The following is a 17295-nucleotide window of genomic DNA, read 5'->3' on the forward strand; positions in this document are numbered from 1 at the left end:
GTTGGGCTACATGCTGGCTGTGGAGCCTGCTTAAAAAAAATACTAATAAAATAAAATAAAGATCTTTGGCACTAAGGCAACCAGTACTGATCATTAGTGTGGCTCTTACTTCCTTTATCCACTCCAACCACCAGTTTTTTGTAACCCGACAGCCTAGAGATTTGGACTCTGGGTCACATTTTTTTTCCTATGAGTATTCATTTAAATATGAACCTTTAACTACTGGGAAATAATTACTTTTGGGCATTAGTCACTGAGTCTTTAAACCCCACAAGCATAGGTAAATCTATAAGGCAGAAGATTATAAATAAATAAAATCTTTAAAAAAAAAAAAACTTTGAAAAGAATCAACAGGTTCTGCTTATAAATAGATAAAATCTTAAAAAAAAAACAAACTATAAGGCAGGAGAATATTTGGCTACGTAAATGAATACCAACTGTATCTTATTATCTCATATTAATTTTCATGAGCCAGAAACTTGTAGTAAGTAAATTGGGGGTAGGCAGTATTGCATTTGACTACAGTATGGTATTTTGAAATGGAAATGTTACATTGTTAATCATTTTCTTTACCTGTCAATTGACTTAATTCATGATACTCTAAAGTATTTCTGTCATTCACGTTTACCCAGTGCATGAAGTAGGTCTTTGCATGGACTTCCAAAGTAAGAGGTGAAAGTGCCGTTCTCTTTAAAGTGCTGAGCAACTAACTGCCCTCTTTTGTCTTTGTGTTCCGAAATTATTTTGCCCTGCTGTGTCTGTACGTGTTTTGCCTTGTTCAAGGACACAGTTCTAACTTCTTCTGAGAACTCTAAATTTGGAGCCTATAAAATTCTGGTAGGTGAGATTCTGGATGCTACTTTTTCTGCCTGTCTTCTCTTTATCTGGGTCCTGAACCTGGTGAAGGTGGATTGTCCTTTATGATGGCTGTATGTCTAACCCCTGGCCAAGTTTCTAACCCCTTGGCCATGTGTCTAACCCCTGGCCATGTTTCTAACCCCTTGGCCATGTGTCTAACCCCTGGCCATGTTTCTGACCCCTTGGCCATGTGTCTAACCCCCAGTCATGTGTCTAACCCATGGCCATGTGTCTAACTCCCAGTCATGTGTCTAACCCCCTGGCCTGGGCAGCTCCCACCTCACCCAGCATTTGTAAGTACTTATGGACCCTTATTCCCAAAAAGCTTTATGGGGCATAGTGGAATGGGTTCTCTTCTGATTTAAGAAGAAAATAAAATTAGCAAATGGCACATGTGTGCTTTAGTGCCAAGAATCCAAAGACCATGATAAAACGATGCAAGTTATGAGCAGATGTTATGTTCTTTTTCTGAGAAATTTTTATTTGAGAATGGTTGACACCAGATGTTATGTTCTTTTTTTTAGAGAGGGAGAGAGAGGTGGGGGGCAGGAAGGAACAGAAAGGGAGGCGAGAGAGAAAATCTGAAGCAGCGTGGGCCCTCAGCACTGGGCATGGAGCCTGATGCAGGGCTTCATTCCACAACCCTGAGATCATGACCTGAGCTGAAATCAAGAGTCAGATGCTTAACCGACTGGGCCACCTAGTCACCCCCCAGATGGTATGTTCTTAACAATGCCTCTCCTGTAACATTTTTGGAAAGGAGCAGAAGAGGCACACATCCTCCCTCTTCCTTGCTTTACTGAACTCCACTTACACCGATATCCCCCAGAAATTCCATCATCAAGGAGGAGTGTTCAGATGCCCTTGGACCTGGTGGCTAAGAGTCGGACCTTACATTGTAACGTGGTACAGAAAAGACAAAGACTGTGGAACCAAGAAGACTTGAGATCAAATCCTGCCTTTGCTGCTTTCTGGCTTGGTGTGCTTAATTCTGTTATTTAGGGTCTTTGAATCTGATAGCTAAATGGGAGTGTACTACATTCTTCATAGTGTTCTGAGAATTAAATGACATCATGGTACATAGTAAGTTCCTTGATCCAGGAGAAGGGCTTGGAGGGGTGGAGAAATACATAGAAAAAAAACCAGAGGTACCATAGAAGGCCCAGTGTCTACTCCAATGTGAAACATACACTCTTGGTGAACCTTGGTTTACTCATCTGTAAAAAGGACAGTAGTGACTTTCTTTTTATCTGCAACCCCTCCTCCCCCTACCTTGAATGGGTTAATGCTGTGGAGATAATGTAAGGGTATGTTACTAGATATAGATACTCCAAAATGGAGGTCATCCATATAGTCCCTAGCCAAGGGAAGGTGTAGCCTGGAAATGTCACTTCTGCAAAGCAGTACTTCCTTTCTTTGCCAGAATATTCTATTTACATTAAAAAAGTGACTATCTTAAGGACATTTTCAATGTCCTTTAAAAAAAATCTACTTCCAAGTATTCTTCCTTCACACATATTTAGGTCTTTTACTTTTGTTATTGTTGGAATTGCAATGGTCATGTTCTTAGGGCATCTGAGATCATTTTATTCTTTAGTCCATTATTTTGATATTAGCCTTTTGTTTAATTTATTTTTTACTGCAATATATTTGATAATAACATTACATAAATTTAAGGGGTATAACATGTTGATTTGACAGGTAATCTCCTTTCAGCCTGAAGTCAATAGAATTCATATCTTCTAAGATCTTCTAAGATCTACAATTCCCTTATTATTTGCATTCAACATTTCTAAAAGAGATTTCCCTTTTCCTCTATTGCTTTCCATTCATCAGGTTTTGTGGTGATATTGTGATCTAACAGACTTCAAATGGTTTGGAAGAATAGCATATTTCAGATGTTGTGTGGTAGTATTTTGTTGGTTCCTTAAAGCATCCTTCCACTCACTTGTGAGAGACTGTCCCCCCGGCCTCCTGTCTTTGCAGTCAGATCACCCTTCTTTATGTTCCCAGGGGTGGCCAGTATACCCAATGGGGACCAGGAGATGCAAGGTGCACACAGACTTGCTTTAGATGTAGGATGATTGGGGAAGAAAGAGGGTTCAAAACTGTGTACCGTTCCTCATGTCTTGCAGTCTTTCTTCCTGAAAACTGTGCTGGGCTGACTTTCCTTCTGTACCTCCAATAGCCCTTCCTTCTGTGGTACTGTTGTTTGTTCTAGAATGTTGATGGGTATATTAGAAATGATGCGTGTGAGTGATAATGTGGTGGTGGATAGAATGGATTGGCCGGTGGTGGTCACAAGAGGAAAAGGGCTTTGAAACCTGCTTGAGATCAGGCAAACCCTTCTAGAAAATCCTGTACAGAACCAGCAGAGTTTTGGGAAGGCAGGGGAGCAGTGAGAGAGAGCATTGTTGTTTTTATTCCTGTTATTATTTGAAAACAATTTATTCCAAATTGGAAACATAAATTTCTACACCCCTTATGTTCATTTTCTCATTTTCTCCTCCATGATTTAGGTTCACGGTGATGCATCTTTCTGTGGTCAGGGGATTGTTCCTGAAACATTTACGTTGTCTAGTCTCCCACATTTCAGAATAGGTGGGAGTGTCCATCTGATTGTCAATAACCAGCTGGGTTACACCACTCCTGCAGAAAGAGGAAGATCTTCCTTATACTGCAGTGACATCGGTATGTGACACAGGGAGGCAGCCCTAGAGAAAAATCTAGTTGGCTTAGAAGAGTGAGCCTCTCTGGTTATCCCATTTTAAATTTGGATCAGATGGGCTCAGTAGTCACCAACAGTGTTACTAACATTCCTTGAAAAGTCTGAGTGTGATCTTTGAATCCAGGGAAATAAGACAAGAGCGGAACTGAGAGGCTGCCATCTCAGATTGTCCAAGAATCCAGTTGAATGATGTGGTGAAAGCCAGGGATCAATGAATTTGGCACAACACCAGGGTACTTGTCTTTAGGGGATGCAGACCTGGGGTACCCAAAGCTCTCGTCAAGAAGAATAGGTTCAACCAGTGAATTTGGCTAAGTGGTTTTGGTTAGAAGTCAGATGTGAGGAAGCCAAGTCGACTCGTTTTTATCCCAGAAATCAGGCAGTATGAAGAGAAAGGTTTCTTTTTTTTTTTTTTTAAACCCATCACCCAGTTCACAGAGTAAACTGTAAGATGGTAGGAACTCTTTCATTTTTGTACCTAGACCCCGGCCTGGATGCCTTTTGGGGCTATCTGTGTGAATTTTCTTTTAATGATCATTTATTTTTAAGTAATCTCTAGACCTGATGTGAAGCTTGAACTCATAACCCCACGATCGAGTCCCTTGCTGCTGTGATGGAGCCAGCCAGAGATCCCTATCTATGTGAATTTTTTGTGATTAGTTTGATAGAGATACCGGAAACATATTGTAGGACTTCTCTTTGTTAGCTCATGTAATGTTTCCAACATTGCTAAGAGGTAGGAGCTATTATCTCAGTTCTACAGGTAAGAAGACTGAGATTCATAACTTTACTGAGGTCACAGAGTAAGTCACAGAGCTGGGACATGACCTCTTTCCTCTAAGCTAGGCTCCAAAGTATGGCTTCTTAACCACCCAGCCAAGCTGGGCTTGAGTATGTGGGCTGCCTCCCCACACAGGCAACAGGAGTTGAAGGTGGGCTAATGTCGTATGGGATAGCTGGCTGGTTTCATCTGTCTCCTCTGCCTCAGGAAAGCTTGTGGGCTGCGCCATCATCCACGTCAATGGAGATAGCCCAGAGGAAGTGGTCCGTGCTGCACAACTGGCTTTTGAATACCAGCGCCATTTCCGGAAGGATGTGATTGTTGATTTGTTATGCTATAGGCAGTGGGGCCACAACGAGCTGGATGAGCCCTTCTTCACCAACCCGGTCATGTACAAGATCATCAGGTACATTTATAAACCTTTGTGGAAGATCCCCTTGCCCCCATAGGGCTCACATTATTTTTATTAGATGCTCTGAAGTAGGGTGACCAGCTCCATGGGTTGCCTGATGCACACAGCTTTCGGTGCTAAAGTTGGGACAGTCCTGAGCAAACTGGGGTGGTCATTCTGTGGGCCTCAGGAAAGGTCCCCATGTTCTTCAAACTCTACTCATTTGCTTGATGAATAAACAAAGGCAATTTACCAACACCACTTGGCAGGTGGGAAACAAGTAGGAAGACTTGGGCAGAGCCCACAGTATGCCATTGACAGGACCAGAAACCAGTCCTCCGTGATTCACTTGGTGCCTCGGCAAGAGGTAACATGACAGTTGTAAGGAATCTTGGGAACTGTGCTGTCCAGTATGGAGGCCACTATCGTATGTGGCTTTGAACACTTGAAATGTGGCCGGTCCTGCTGGAGAGGGGCTGTAAGTGTGATATACACACCGGGTTCCAAAGACTTCATCTGTCAAGAAAAATGTGAACTATCTCAATACTTATTTTTATGTTGATAAAGTATTAAAGTGACCATATTTTACACATATTGAGTTAAATAAATTTGTTATGAAAATTAATTCTACCTGTTTTTTTAACCTTTTCTAATGTGACTGCTAAGAAATTTTTAATTACACTTTGGCTCATGCTACATTTATTTTTAAAGATTTTATTTATTTATTTGACAGAGCACAAGCAGGCAGAGAGGCAGGCAGAGAGAGAGGGGGAAGCAGGCTTCCTGCTGAGCAGAGAGCCCAATGCAGAGCTCAGTCCCAGGACCCTGAGATCATGACCTGAGCTGAAGGCAGAGGCTTAACCCACTGAGACATCCAGGTGCCCCTCATGCTACATTTTTCTTAAATTAACATACAATGTATTATTTGTTTCAGAGTACAGGTCTGATTCATCAGCCTTACACAATACACAGTGCTTATCACAACACATGCCCTCCCCGATGTCCATCACCCAGTCAGCCCATCTCCCCACCTACCTTCCCTCCAGCAACCCTCAGTTTGTTTCCTAAGATTAAGAGTCTCTATGGTTTGTCTCCCTCTCTGGTTTAGTCTTGTTTCATTGTTTCCTGTCTTCCCCTATGATACTCTGCCTTGATTCTTAAATTCTGCATATCAGTGATATCATGTGATAATTATATTTCTCTGCTTGACTTATTTCACTTACTATAATACCCTCTAGTTCCATCTACATCATTGCAAATGGCAAGATTTCATGTTTTGATGGCTGCATAATATTCCATTGTGTGTGTGTGTGTGTGTGTGTGTGTGTGTGTGTGTATCACATCTTCTTTATCCATTCATCTGTCAATGGACCTCTGGGTTCTTTCCATGGTTTGGCTATTGTGGACATTGCTGCTATAAACATTGGGGTGTAAGTGCCCATTTGGATCACTACATTTGTATTTTTGGGGTAAATACCCAATAGACATGCTACATTTCTTTTGGACAGTGCTGGGATAGAAGGTTAATATGACGGAGAGAAACATGTTACTTTGGAATTTCCTTTTTTGATACTAGAAAGTACAACAGAGCCCCTTCCCCACTTTAGTTCCTCATAGGTATAAATGAAAGCAGAGGAATAAATTGAGTGACTTTTTAAAAAAAAAAGATTTTATTTATTTATTTGACAGAGAGAGAGATCACAAGTAGGCAGAGAGAGAGGGGGAAGCAGGCTCCCTACTGAGCAGAGAGCCTGATGTGGGACTCGATTCCAGGACCCTGAGATCATGACCTGAGCCGAAGGCAGTGGTTTAATCCGCTGAGCCACCCAGGCGCCCCAATTGAGTGACATTTTATAGGTCATTCTGGTCATAGGTAGCAGACTGCTCTTGGAAGAACAAATCTGGAATTTAGCTCCTGAATGGTATGATGTGGCTCAGGGCCATATTTAAAAAAAAAGGTCTGCCTGGTCTACCTCTTTTGTCAGGACTGGATATGATAAAGTATGTGAATAAACTTTGTAGTTTAAAGTATTATGTGAACATAGAGTATCATTATTATTATTGTAAAACCAAGGTACTGGTTATTATGGTTATTGGGTTATTAAAGCTACCAAAAATGGATATTGGCGACTTTGAGTTCAATACTTTTTGAAATAAGGGTGTAGACAATGTAGATCAGTCTTGTAAATAACTGTCCAGAATGTTCATAGAAAAACTCTACTAATTATTTCTACCTTAATATAGAAAAAAGCTTATAAAGATGGATTTGTTTTTTCTTGGGAGAGTTTTGTTTTTACTTGGAAGAGGTTGTTACTCCTCATTTCCTCTAGAGAAAACAAGATATTGGAGTGAAAGTTACATAACATAAAATGGATCACTCTGCAATTCAGAGGCATCTAGTATGTTCACCATGTCGTCCCACCACCCACACTCTCTAGTTCCCGAACATGTCCTGCGTGCCTCCTTACAGTGATGATGCTCTGTGATACCTTTGACAATGGCTGTGTCTGTCACTCTTCCACTGTTGCAAATCAGATTGACTTTTCTCCCTTGTTTGCTGCACAGAGCCCGAAAGAGCATCCCGGACACCTATGCAGAGCATCTGATTGCCAATGGACTCATGACTGGGGAAGAGGTGTCAGAAATCAAAGCCTCCTACTACTCGAAGTTAAATGACCATTTAACCAACATGGCACACTACAGCCCCCCAGCCACCAACCTGCAGGCACACTGGAAGGGTCTGGTCCAGCCGCCAGCCTGCATTAGCACCTGGAACACAGGTGTGGCCCTCGACCTCCTGCGGTTTATTGGCGGGAAGTCAGTGGAGGTGCCCGAGGAGCTCCAGATGCACAGTCATCTGCTGAAGACCTACGTGCAGGTAGGGAGCCTGACAGTTTCAGGTTACTGATTGTTTGTCTCGAGTCACAGAGAAATCAGTGTGGATCTGATCTTTTTGAATTAGTGTTACTGATGGTGGGTCGCTAGGTTCTGGGAGCTGAGCCTAGAGATGTTTTGGTACTGATAGTCTCTGAGCTCTGATGTGTCCACTTCTTTTTTCTTTCTTCTTCCCTTCCGGTGCACATACGTGGTTTTGTACTGAGAGTCAATGGAGTTTGGTATTGAGAGTCAATACTACTCATTTCCCTCCATTTATTTATGTATTAAATGGTTGATACATCACATGCACGTGGACAGCGTGCCCGCTATCACAAGTACAGCGGCACAGGAATGCCAGCTTTGATTTTTCTGACCAGTGAACAGAAAAACACTTTCATTTTAGGGGGTAGATTAAATAAAAATGAAGAAATTCAACATGCATACCCCAAGGGCAACCATTTAGAGACTAATGCACATCGCAGTTTTATGTATTGTCTCAAGTTAAATATAGACTGAAGTTTTAGTTGTCCTGCACCTTGGGAATCCTAGAACATGGGACTCTCCATGCAGAAATGGGGGAAGCAAGGCACTAAAGGCCTTTGCCTTTACTTAAACTTGAACAGAGACACTGTCCTCTGGATGATTGTTACAATGCTAACTTATCTTTAGGTTTTTTATTACACGTAAAGAGACTTTATCTTTTTAAGACTTACTAATTCGAGTTGTGGAGGCAGAAGGGGCAGAGGGAGATAATGTCCTAGCAGACTCCCGCTGAGTGGGGAGTCCCTTGATCTTACAACCCATGAGATCGTGACCTGAGCCAAATCCAAGAGTCAGAGGCTTAACTGACTGAGTCACCTGGGCACCCCAGGAGCTGAGACTCTTAAAACAATCTATGTACTTGCCATCCAGCTGAAGAACTAGAATATTAGAAGGATGGTCCCTCTCATGCCCTCCCTGGCTCCATCTCCTGTCTTCTATGCAGAGGTTAACCACTAACTCGAGTGCCTGCTCGTTTTGCCTGTTTAAAAATCTGGAACTGCTATCCTGTTCTGTTTCCTTCTGCACTTTCTCTTTTACTTAATATTATGATTTTGATGCGTACTGTTATTGCATTACATTTTTTGGACTCAGTGTGAAAAAGGAGGTAGACTCTTAAAAGTGTGTTTTTTTGTTTTTTTTTTTTTCTTGCCCTTCCATTTTTTGCAGTCCAGGCTGGAGAAGGTGATGGATGGAACAAAGTTAGACTGGGCCACGGCAGAAGCTCTTGCCTTGGGCTCATTACTTGCTCAGGGTAAGAAGTCTCTGGTTAGCTGCACAGCTGGTAGGGAGTGCTTTGTATGACATTTGTTATATGTGACCCCTGAGGTTTTGAATTAGAGCTATTTCCTGTCGTTATCATTGACTAGAGAGGCTCTAAACTTTTCTTACTTGGCAATATTTAACCTTAGTATAACTCATGTTGGTAACCTTCATCAGAGAATAAATGACAGAGCATTTCTTGCTGGGAAACAAGGCTCTGTGCTGGATGAATTGGGAAGGTATTTTCCTCTAAAGATTGTAGAGCAAATGATAACTCTCCATTCTTAAATATTCTCACGTTACCCAGACTTTTGAATATAGCACAGGTGTATTTTAATCAGGATAATCTCTTTGCTACAGAAAATTCTCAGGATGAGCTGATATGTTAAGAATTCAGGGTCACCATGTCTTGTTAATTCTTAGGTTATTCATGGGAGTCTGGATTTTTCTTTTTTCCCCACCCGTTTTCTTAAGGTTTCAATGTCCGTCTGAGTGGGCAAGATGTTGGCCGTGGAACTTTTAGTCAGCGGCATGCAATGGTTGTTTGCCAGAAGACTGATGATACCTATATCCCTCTGAACCATATGGATCCTGATCAAAAGGGGTTTCTAGAGGTAGGATGTCTTATTAATCCGCGGTAAAACCCAGGTGCCGATAATTATAGTTACAAGATTCTTAAAGCAATTAGAAACAGATGTTAGCTATTTTGAGTTCAGCCTTTTTTTTTTTTAATTATTTTAAAATTCCAGTATAATTAACATGCTGTTATATTAGTTTTGGATATACTTCCTACATCACCCAGTGCTCATCTAGATAACTGTACTCCTAATCCCTTCATTTATTTCCCCCATTCCTCCATTCCCCCATCTCCTCATCCACCTGTCCACCTCCCCTCTGGTAATGACCAGTTCATTCTCTAAGAGTCTGGTTTTTTGTGTCTTTTTTTTTCATTCATTTCATCCGGATCTTAGATTCCGCACATGAGTGAAGTCATATGGTATTTGTCTTTCTCTGACTGACTTATTTCACCAACCATTATACCCTCTAGAGACTATTCAACCATAAAAAAGAATGAATTCTTGCCATTTGCAACAACATGGGTCTAATCCTTTTTGAAATAAAGGGTTCTGAATGGGTGGGGAAGAGAGGTCTATACACTTGGGATGGAAGGAGCATACTAGTGAGTAGACCAGAGCTGTTTCACTCCAGGCACTTACCTGTAGTCCTATAAATGTCAAATGGTTGTTCATTTTGTTAATCCAAAACTGATGTCATGGGGCACCTGGGTGGTTCAGTTGTTAAGCATCTGCCTTTGGCTTGGGTCATGATCCCAGGGTCCTGGGATCGAGCCCCTATCAGGTTCTCTGCTCAGTCGGAAGCCTGCTTCTGCCTCTCCCACTCGCCCTGCTTGTGTTCCCTCTCTCACCATCTCTTTCTCTGTTAAATAAATGAAATAAAATCTTTAAAAAAACACACACACGAAGGAAAATTGACATCGTAATCTGTGTGTTGCTGAATTCATTAAAGTAACCCAAAGATGTGGATAATAAGCCAACAACAACAAAAAGCCCTGGAGCACCTGGTTGGCTCAGTCCATACAGCATGAAACTCTTGATTTTCAGGTTATGAGTTCAAGCACCACAGTGGGCATAGAGCTTACTTAAAAAAAAAAAAAAAAAAGGCCCAGCTTTCTCAAGGTTACCTTATTTCTAAGGCTTAGTAGGCTTGACAAATATATCTGTTACCATATATTTCTATGTGGTGGTCACAATAGAGTCAAAGGCAGGGGCTGGGTCTTTTTATTTTCTCTCCAACAGCTAGCATAGTGCTGGCCACATGATGTTTATTAAAATAAATTATCCTTCAAGGTACGCTTAGTGACATGTCATCTTTTTTCCTATTCTAGCATTTGTTTGGGTATAATCTGGAGCTTACTGATACTCAGTATTTAAACAAATTTACTTGTCAAAAGCAAGATGCCAGAACCATTACTTAAAAGGACACAAAACTCATCTTTTCTTTACATGATTCTGAAATCTACCCCTGGATCAAGTCAGATTGGGGATCCAGACACTGAAATGTAAAGTAGCCCCTCACTCCAGTGTCCTTCATTGAATTGTGCCTTGATATATAGTATCAGTTCATTTTGAATATTACTATCTAGAAAGCCCCAAGTAAATGCCTTGCATCTCTCATGAGGATGCTGTCCAAAGATTTCATTAGTTATCTAAGACCAACCCTGGAGGAACTGCTGCTCGCTTGTGGTACTGAGAGGGGTTACAGCTCACTGAGTAGTGGTTTGTCTTTACTGTGTATGCATTGTAAGTGCTTCGGCCGCTCGGCCTTTCCCGGTCAGGTCAGCAAGGGCTCCCAGGAAGGGGTGGAGACCATGGGACCCTGGGTGACTGTAGACCACCAAGGCTGTCTGTCCCCTCTGTGCTGTGTCTCATTCTTTACCTTCTCTCTACTTACAGTTACACTATCACACTGTATATTATGTACCCATCTCAGATGCTTTGGGGCATAGATAAAACCATTAATAAATCCAAGACATGAAGGTAGATGTGTGAATACAAGTGTATAAAGTATGCTGAATGCAGAGGTGAAGGTGTAGTGAGTCTACTTGGGAAGTCAGGAGAGCGTGGGGGAGGAAGCCAGATTTGAGCTGGGGCTGGAAGGACTTGAGGAGTCGCCTAGTCTGAAGCACATAGGGAGAACGTTCCAGGTGGGCACAACTGTACACACAAAACCCGTGAGGTGAGAGGACAGGGACTCCAAATAGCATCATGTGACTGGAGGTTCAGGTGCAAAGTGGGGACAGGGGCAAGGAAGAGGAGCCTGGCCTGACTCTGCACCTCGTGAAAGATTTGGAATGTTATAGAAGCTGGAAACCTTGGAGGAATTTTGAACAGGTGATCAGGTTTTTATATCAGACAGAGCCCTCCTGATGGTACTTTGGAAGCTGAAGGTAGATGAGAATTTTGGGCAGTTCTGTCCTAGCTTTATTGAGGTAAGGGCAGTTTCTAAGGAGGGTTCTCAGTTGTTCTAGGCAGGAAATCGCGGGGACCTGAATTAGGGCAGAAGCGGTGCAGATGGATTTGAGAACAGCGATAGGACTTAGTTGTAGATGTAGAGAGTGGAGAAGAAAAACTAGTCTTGCTTATCTCCTGGCTTCTTAACTCAGACATTTGCTATATGATGGTGGCATTCACCCAGATATAGAGTAAAGAGAGGGCATGGGTTTGGTAAGGAAAGATGATGGATTCAGTTTTGGACATTTGCCTTTGAGGTGGCTGAAGAACCTAGAAGTTGCTGTCCATTACAGAAAGGCAATTAGATGTGTATGTCTGGAGCTAATAAAGGAATTTAGTCTCGAGGTACACATTTGGACATCATCAGGGTGTAGAAATGTTTGAAACCATAGGGGTGGGCAGGGGTGGGATTATCTCCCTGGGAGAGAGCAGAATGGGAAGAGGACTGGGGGATAGGGTCCTGGGAAAAACAGTTTTTAAGGTGCTGGCAGAGGGAGACATTTTTCCCAGGAGAGCACCCAGAAAGATGGGAAGACAACTGGGAGTCGCTGTGTCATGAACTGAAGGAGGGAGAAGTCAGATACGAGGAAGAACAACATGGCCGTTGGATTTAGCAACTGGAAGGTCAAGGGTTGACCTCGCGTAGATCTGTTTTTTGTGGAGCGGTGAGAACAGAAGCTAGATTGCACTGGCCTGAGCAGTCAACAGGGGTTACAGAACTGGAGACAAGTGGATTAGATAATTCTTCTAGAAGCTTGATGGTGAAAGGAAGCTACAGCTGTAGACCACTGGTCAGGGGACTGTTTCTTGTTGCATTTTTGAGTATTGATTTCTATCTGCTATGAAGGGAAAGTCAGTGAGGAGAGGTTCAGAAAACAGGCATTAGGTGATAAAGCCAGTGAAGAAGCAGAAAGGAAGAATGGATTTAGAACATTGGTGGGTATGTCAGCGTTGAGTAGGAAGACAAATGAGAAGGTGAGGACAGACAGAAGGTACGGGTAAAGTGGTCAGTCTAAACCCCGTTTACAATGCACTCATAAATCTGAGAAATGTAGCTGTCTTTTAAAAATTAGTGTAACATATAGCTTATAACTGAAATCAAAAGAGAAATCAGAAAAGACAAGGTTATTATACATATTATTATACATAATCCTACCATGCTTATAAATCATCTATTTTTATTTTTCTGTGTTGTCACTGAGTGCTTAAACATACAAATCACACATTTTTATACTTGTAGTCACAGTTTTTTTCCCCCAGAGTCTTTTTTGTTTGTATGTTTTGTTTTTGTGTTTTTGAGAGAAAGAGTGTTACCTCTCAGCGTGAGGGGCATAGAGAGAGGGAGAGAGAGAATCTCAACCAGATTTCTTGTAGAGTGTGGAGCCCAACACAGGGCTTGATCTCACAACCCTGAGATCATTACCTGAGCTGAAACCAAGAGTTGGACACTTAACTGACTGAGCCTCCTAGGCTCCTCCAGAGGTTTCTGTTTTGTTTTGATAAAAGATTTATTGAGATAAAGCTTTTTGAATTTAGTCTTTTAATGTATACAATTCAGTGGTTTTTAGTATATTCACGGAGTGGTGCAAACATCACCACTATCTAGGTTCATGATGTTTTCAGCACCCCCAGAACAAAACCCCACACACCCGTGAGAGTGTCCCCATTCCTTCCTCCACTCTGCCGCTGACAACCATGTATCTACTTTCTGTCTCTATTGATTTGCCCATTTTGGACTTTTTTTTTTCTTTTTAAAGATTTTATGTATTTATTTGACAGACAGAGATCACAAGTAGGCAGAGAGGCAGGCAGAGAGAGAGGAGGAAGCAGGCTCCCTGCTGACCAGAAAGCCCGATTCGGGGCTCGATCCCAGGACCCTGGGATCATGACCTGAGCTGAAGGCAGAGGTCTTAACCCACTGAGCCACCCAGGAGCCCCTGGACTTTTCATATAAATAGAATCCTACAATAAAGTGGCCTTTTGTGACTTGTCTCTTAGCGTCCTGTTTCCAGGGTTCGTCCATGTGGTAGTCTGTGTCACTACCTCATTCCTTTTTATTGCCAACTATTATTCTATAAATACATGACTTACAAATATCTTTGAGAAACAATTTCAAACAAAGACAAAATTATGAAAAAGTTTGATGTACAATACAAAAGGAACTTTTTCTCCTTCTGAAACATTTGAGACTTGAAGTTGGAAATACCAGGTTGCTCACCTCCTGCTGTGAATGTGTATTTCCTGCAAACAAAGACCTTCTCGGCCACCATAGCAGTACGACCATCCACGTCGGGAAATGAATGTCAAAACATGACTACCATCTCCTCCTCCAACCCTGTTGAGAATCATGTTGCATTTATTTCTATTTATTTTTTTAGTTGAAATACTGTTGACACACAATGTTGTATTAGTATAGGTATGTGACAAGTCTGTATGTTATGCGGTGCTCACAAGAGTAGCTACCATCTATCCCCTTACGCTCTTCCAATATCATTGGCAATACTCCCTGTGCTGTATCTTTCACTCTGTGACTTATTCATTCCATCCCTGGAGGCCTGGGCTTTCCACTCTCTCCCACCCATTGCGCATTCCCCACTCCCCACTCCCCTCAGTCAATCACCAATTTGTTCTCTTGTGTTTATGGGTCTCTTTCTGCTTTTGTTTGTTTTCTCGTTTCTCCTGTTTTTTAGATTCCACATATAAGCGAAATCATTCAGTATTTATCTTACTCTGTGAGACTTATTTCACTTAGCATCGTACCCTCTAGATCTACCCGTTATCCTGTGACTGAGTAGAATTATGTTGCCTTTAACTGTCCTATCTTTTTTGCCTCCTCAGAGATCTAATTTTATATTCTGTTTTTCTTTTTTATCTTAACATGTCATGATGGTTCTTTTGCTTTATTGTGCAGATAGGATGTTAGAATAATGGATTCTAACCAAAGGTAGGCCTTCTTTTGGTAACTTCCCCTCCTTTGTTTTGTGATGTCTTTTTAAATATTTGTGTGACATAGTTTTACTCTCAGTAATAAAAATAGGTTATTTGAGAAGTTAATTTTGCTTATCCTTTTAAAAAATTTTTAAATTATTACTATTTTTTTTTTAAATGGGGCTCAAACTCATGAGCCTGAACTAAAGACCTGAGCTGAAATCAAGAGTTGGATGCTTAACTGACTGAGCTACCCAGGCGCCCCTTATTTTCCTTATCCTTAAAGAAAATCTTTAATGCCCATATTCCATTCTTTTCCCTCCCCTCTTCATGCCATCTTTCCCCAAATGCGTCATTCACAGAGAGAAATAGATCTCCTTTCTCAAAGATACGGGAGATGAGTGGAAAGAAAGTTCCCTCTGGGCCCCTCCTCCCTTTTGAGAGGTTTATGGTGCTTTACTGACTTTTGTGTCCCCCGTCCTAGCATGACAGTGTTTCTTTTCTCTTCCTTTGTATTAGGTCAGCAACAGCCCGTTGTCAGAAGAGGCTGTCCTGGGATTTGAATATGGAATGAGCATTGAAAGCCCCAAGTTGCTGCCCCTCTGGGAGGCTCAGTTTGGTGATTTCTTCAATGGTGCTCAGATTATTTTTGACACGTTCATCTCTGGAGGTTGGTGTTGGCATATGCGTGTGGCATGGCCCCAGGCCCTTGGGGACAAATGAATGGAAAGGGGCATAGCTGCCTATGAGGTGCTGTAGCACAGCTCCTCAGGAGAGTTGGGAGGCTGCCTTGCCCTCTGCTGGGGCCTGGCAGCTATTGGATGGTTATGAAAGCTGCCAGAGGGCTGAGGGCCTCTCAGACCGTAGGCAGCAACTTCTCCAGGGGACGGCGCTTGGCTGTCAGGAGCAGGGCATGTACCCACCAGCTCCTAGGCAATGGACTTTTGGGTCTGCGCTTGGGACATGTTGAGGAGCTGTGACATGAATACAAAGCAGGCAGTGGTGACACAGGGAGGATTTGTGCTCAGAGCAAATGGCAGCCTTGAAAACCCACTTCCCTAACCCAGGGCTATTTAAGTATCTGAAAGCTAGCAGTTGTGCATCTTTATTGTATTTAATCACCATTTACAAAAGCAGAACCTGCTTATTGCAAAATTCAAAGGTACATAGTAAAGTACAAGTGTGAGTTCCTATCACCCCATTTTCTGGGGGGAACCACTCTTGGAATTTGCACACTTCAGGCCTCCCTTTGCTGTTTCTCTGCAACCTTATAGTTGTGAGGAAGAAAAGTGCTGGGACACCTGGGTGTCTCACTCGGTTAAGCATTTGCCTTCAGCTCAGGTCATGATCCCAAGGTCCCGGGATCCAGCCCCACGTCAGGCTCCTTGCTCCGTGGGGATTCTGCTTTTCCCTCTGCCTGCTGCTCCCCCTGCTTGTGTGCTCTCTGTCTCATGCGTGCGTGCGCTTGCAAAAGATAAATAAATAAATTCTTAAAAAAAAAAAAAAAAAGAAGGAAGAAAAGTGCCTTGAGGGAACTGACTGAACTTTGACATGTACAGAAGCCATCCTGGCATGTCTGCTCCCTCGGCTAAGGACAGTGGCCCGTGTTGCAAGTGGTACATGAGGAAACGCAACATCCACCTGGAATCAGAGATACATGTTGTCCTTGAACCCGGGTCATTCCCCTTTTAATTTGTGTTCCATCTGCTAGAGCCCGTTCAGTGAACATGTCCTGTAGGGTTTCAGCCAGCGGGATGGATATCTTCCTCCGAAGCCTGGAACACTGCTGGAAAGTGCGTAGAATGGAAATGATTTTAGGGGATCAGACAGCAAACTAAATTTGTGGCACTACCAGGTCACCTCAGGCCATTCTGTTCCTGCCTCAGAGAGGTCTTACTCCCTGTCATGTGCTTTTCCAGGGGAGGCCAAGTGGCTCCTACAGAGTGGCATTGTTATTCTCCTTCCCCACGGGTACGACGGGGCTGGACCCGACCATTCCTCTTGCCGCATAGAGCGTTTCCTGCAGGTACGTGTCCCATGCCTTCTAGATTCCAAGAAACGCTTCCTGCTTCCTAGATGGTTTGAAATAGAGTTGCGTCCTGTAGATACTTCGCGCACACCTCAAACGAGAGGACTTGGAAGATTTGAATGACACAGATTTCATGCAATGTCAATATTCCTTATCAGCCTGATGCCTGGGGACACCAGCATCATGGTTGTATAGCCATTAAAGTGGTTCTTGTATGGCAGAGGTCAGGGTCTCCCAAACCAGGCTGACTGTCAGAATCACCTGGGGAGCATTTTGTAAACAGAGATACAGGGACCAACACCAGATTCTTCAGAGTGAGGCCTAGGAATCTGTATTTTTACTTAAAAAACTTTTTTTCAAGTAATGATT

General features: G+C 42.5%; 1 protein-coding gene across 4 annotated transcripts in view; it reads left to right on the forward strand.

Moving 5' to 3' along the window:
* Positions 1–17295, forward strand: part of DHTKD1 (dehydrogenase E1 and transketolase domain containing 1) — a 59944-nt gene that overhangs the window by 23514 nt on the left and 19135 nt on the right. For all 4 annotated transcript variants that reach the window (XR_004287125.1, XM_032349398.1, XM_032349400.1 and 1 more), the window contains 7 exons: positions 3378–3549; positions 4575–4773; positions 7324–7636; positions 8845–8929; positions 9412–9551; positions 15417–15567; positions 16817–16923. Coding sequence is in view for 3 of the 4 variants with exons in the window: in XM_032349398.1 (XP_032205289.1) it covers positions 3378–3549; positions 4575–4773; positions 7324–7636; positions 8845–8929; positions 9412–9551; positions 15417–15567; positions 16817–16923 (1167 nt within the window). In the remaining variant the exon portion in view is untranslated. The remainder of the gene's footprint in view (positions 1–3377; positions 3550–4574; positions 4774–7323; positions 7637–8844; positions 8930–9411; positions 9552–15416; positions 15568–16816; positions 16924–17295) is intronic.

The sequence above is a fragment of the Mustela erminea genome, chromosome 6, assembly GCF_009829155.1.
Source record: "Mustela erminea isolate mMusErm1 chromosome 6, mMusErm1.Pri, whole genome shotgun sequence".
In the NCBI taxonomy this organism is placed as follows: Eukaryota; Metazoa; Chordata; class Mammalia; order Carnivora; family Mustelidae; genus Mustela; species Mustela erminea.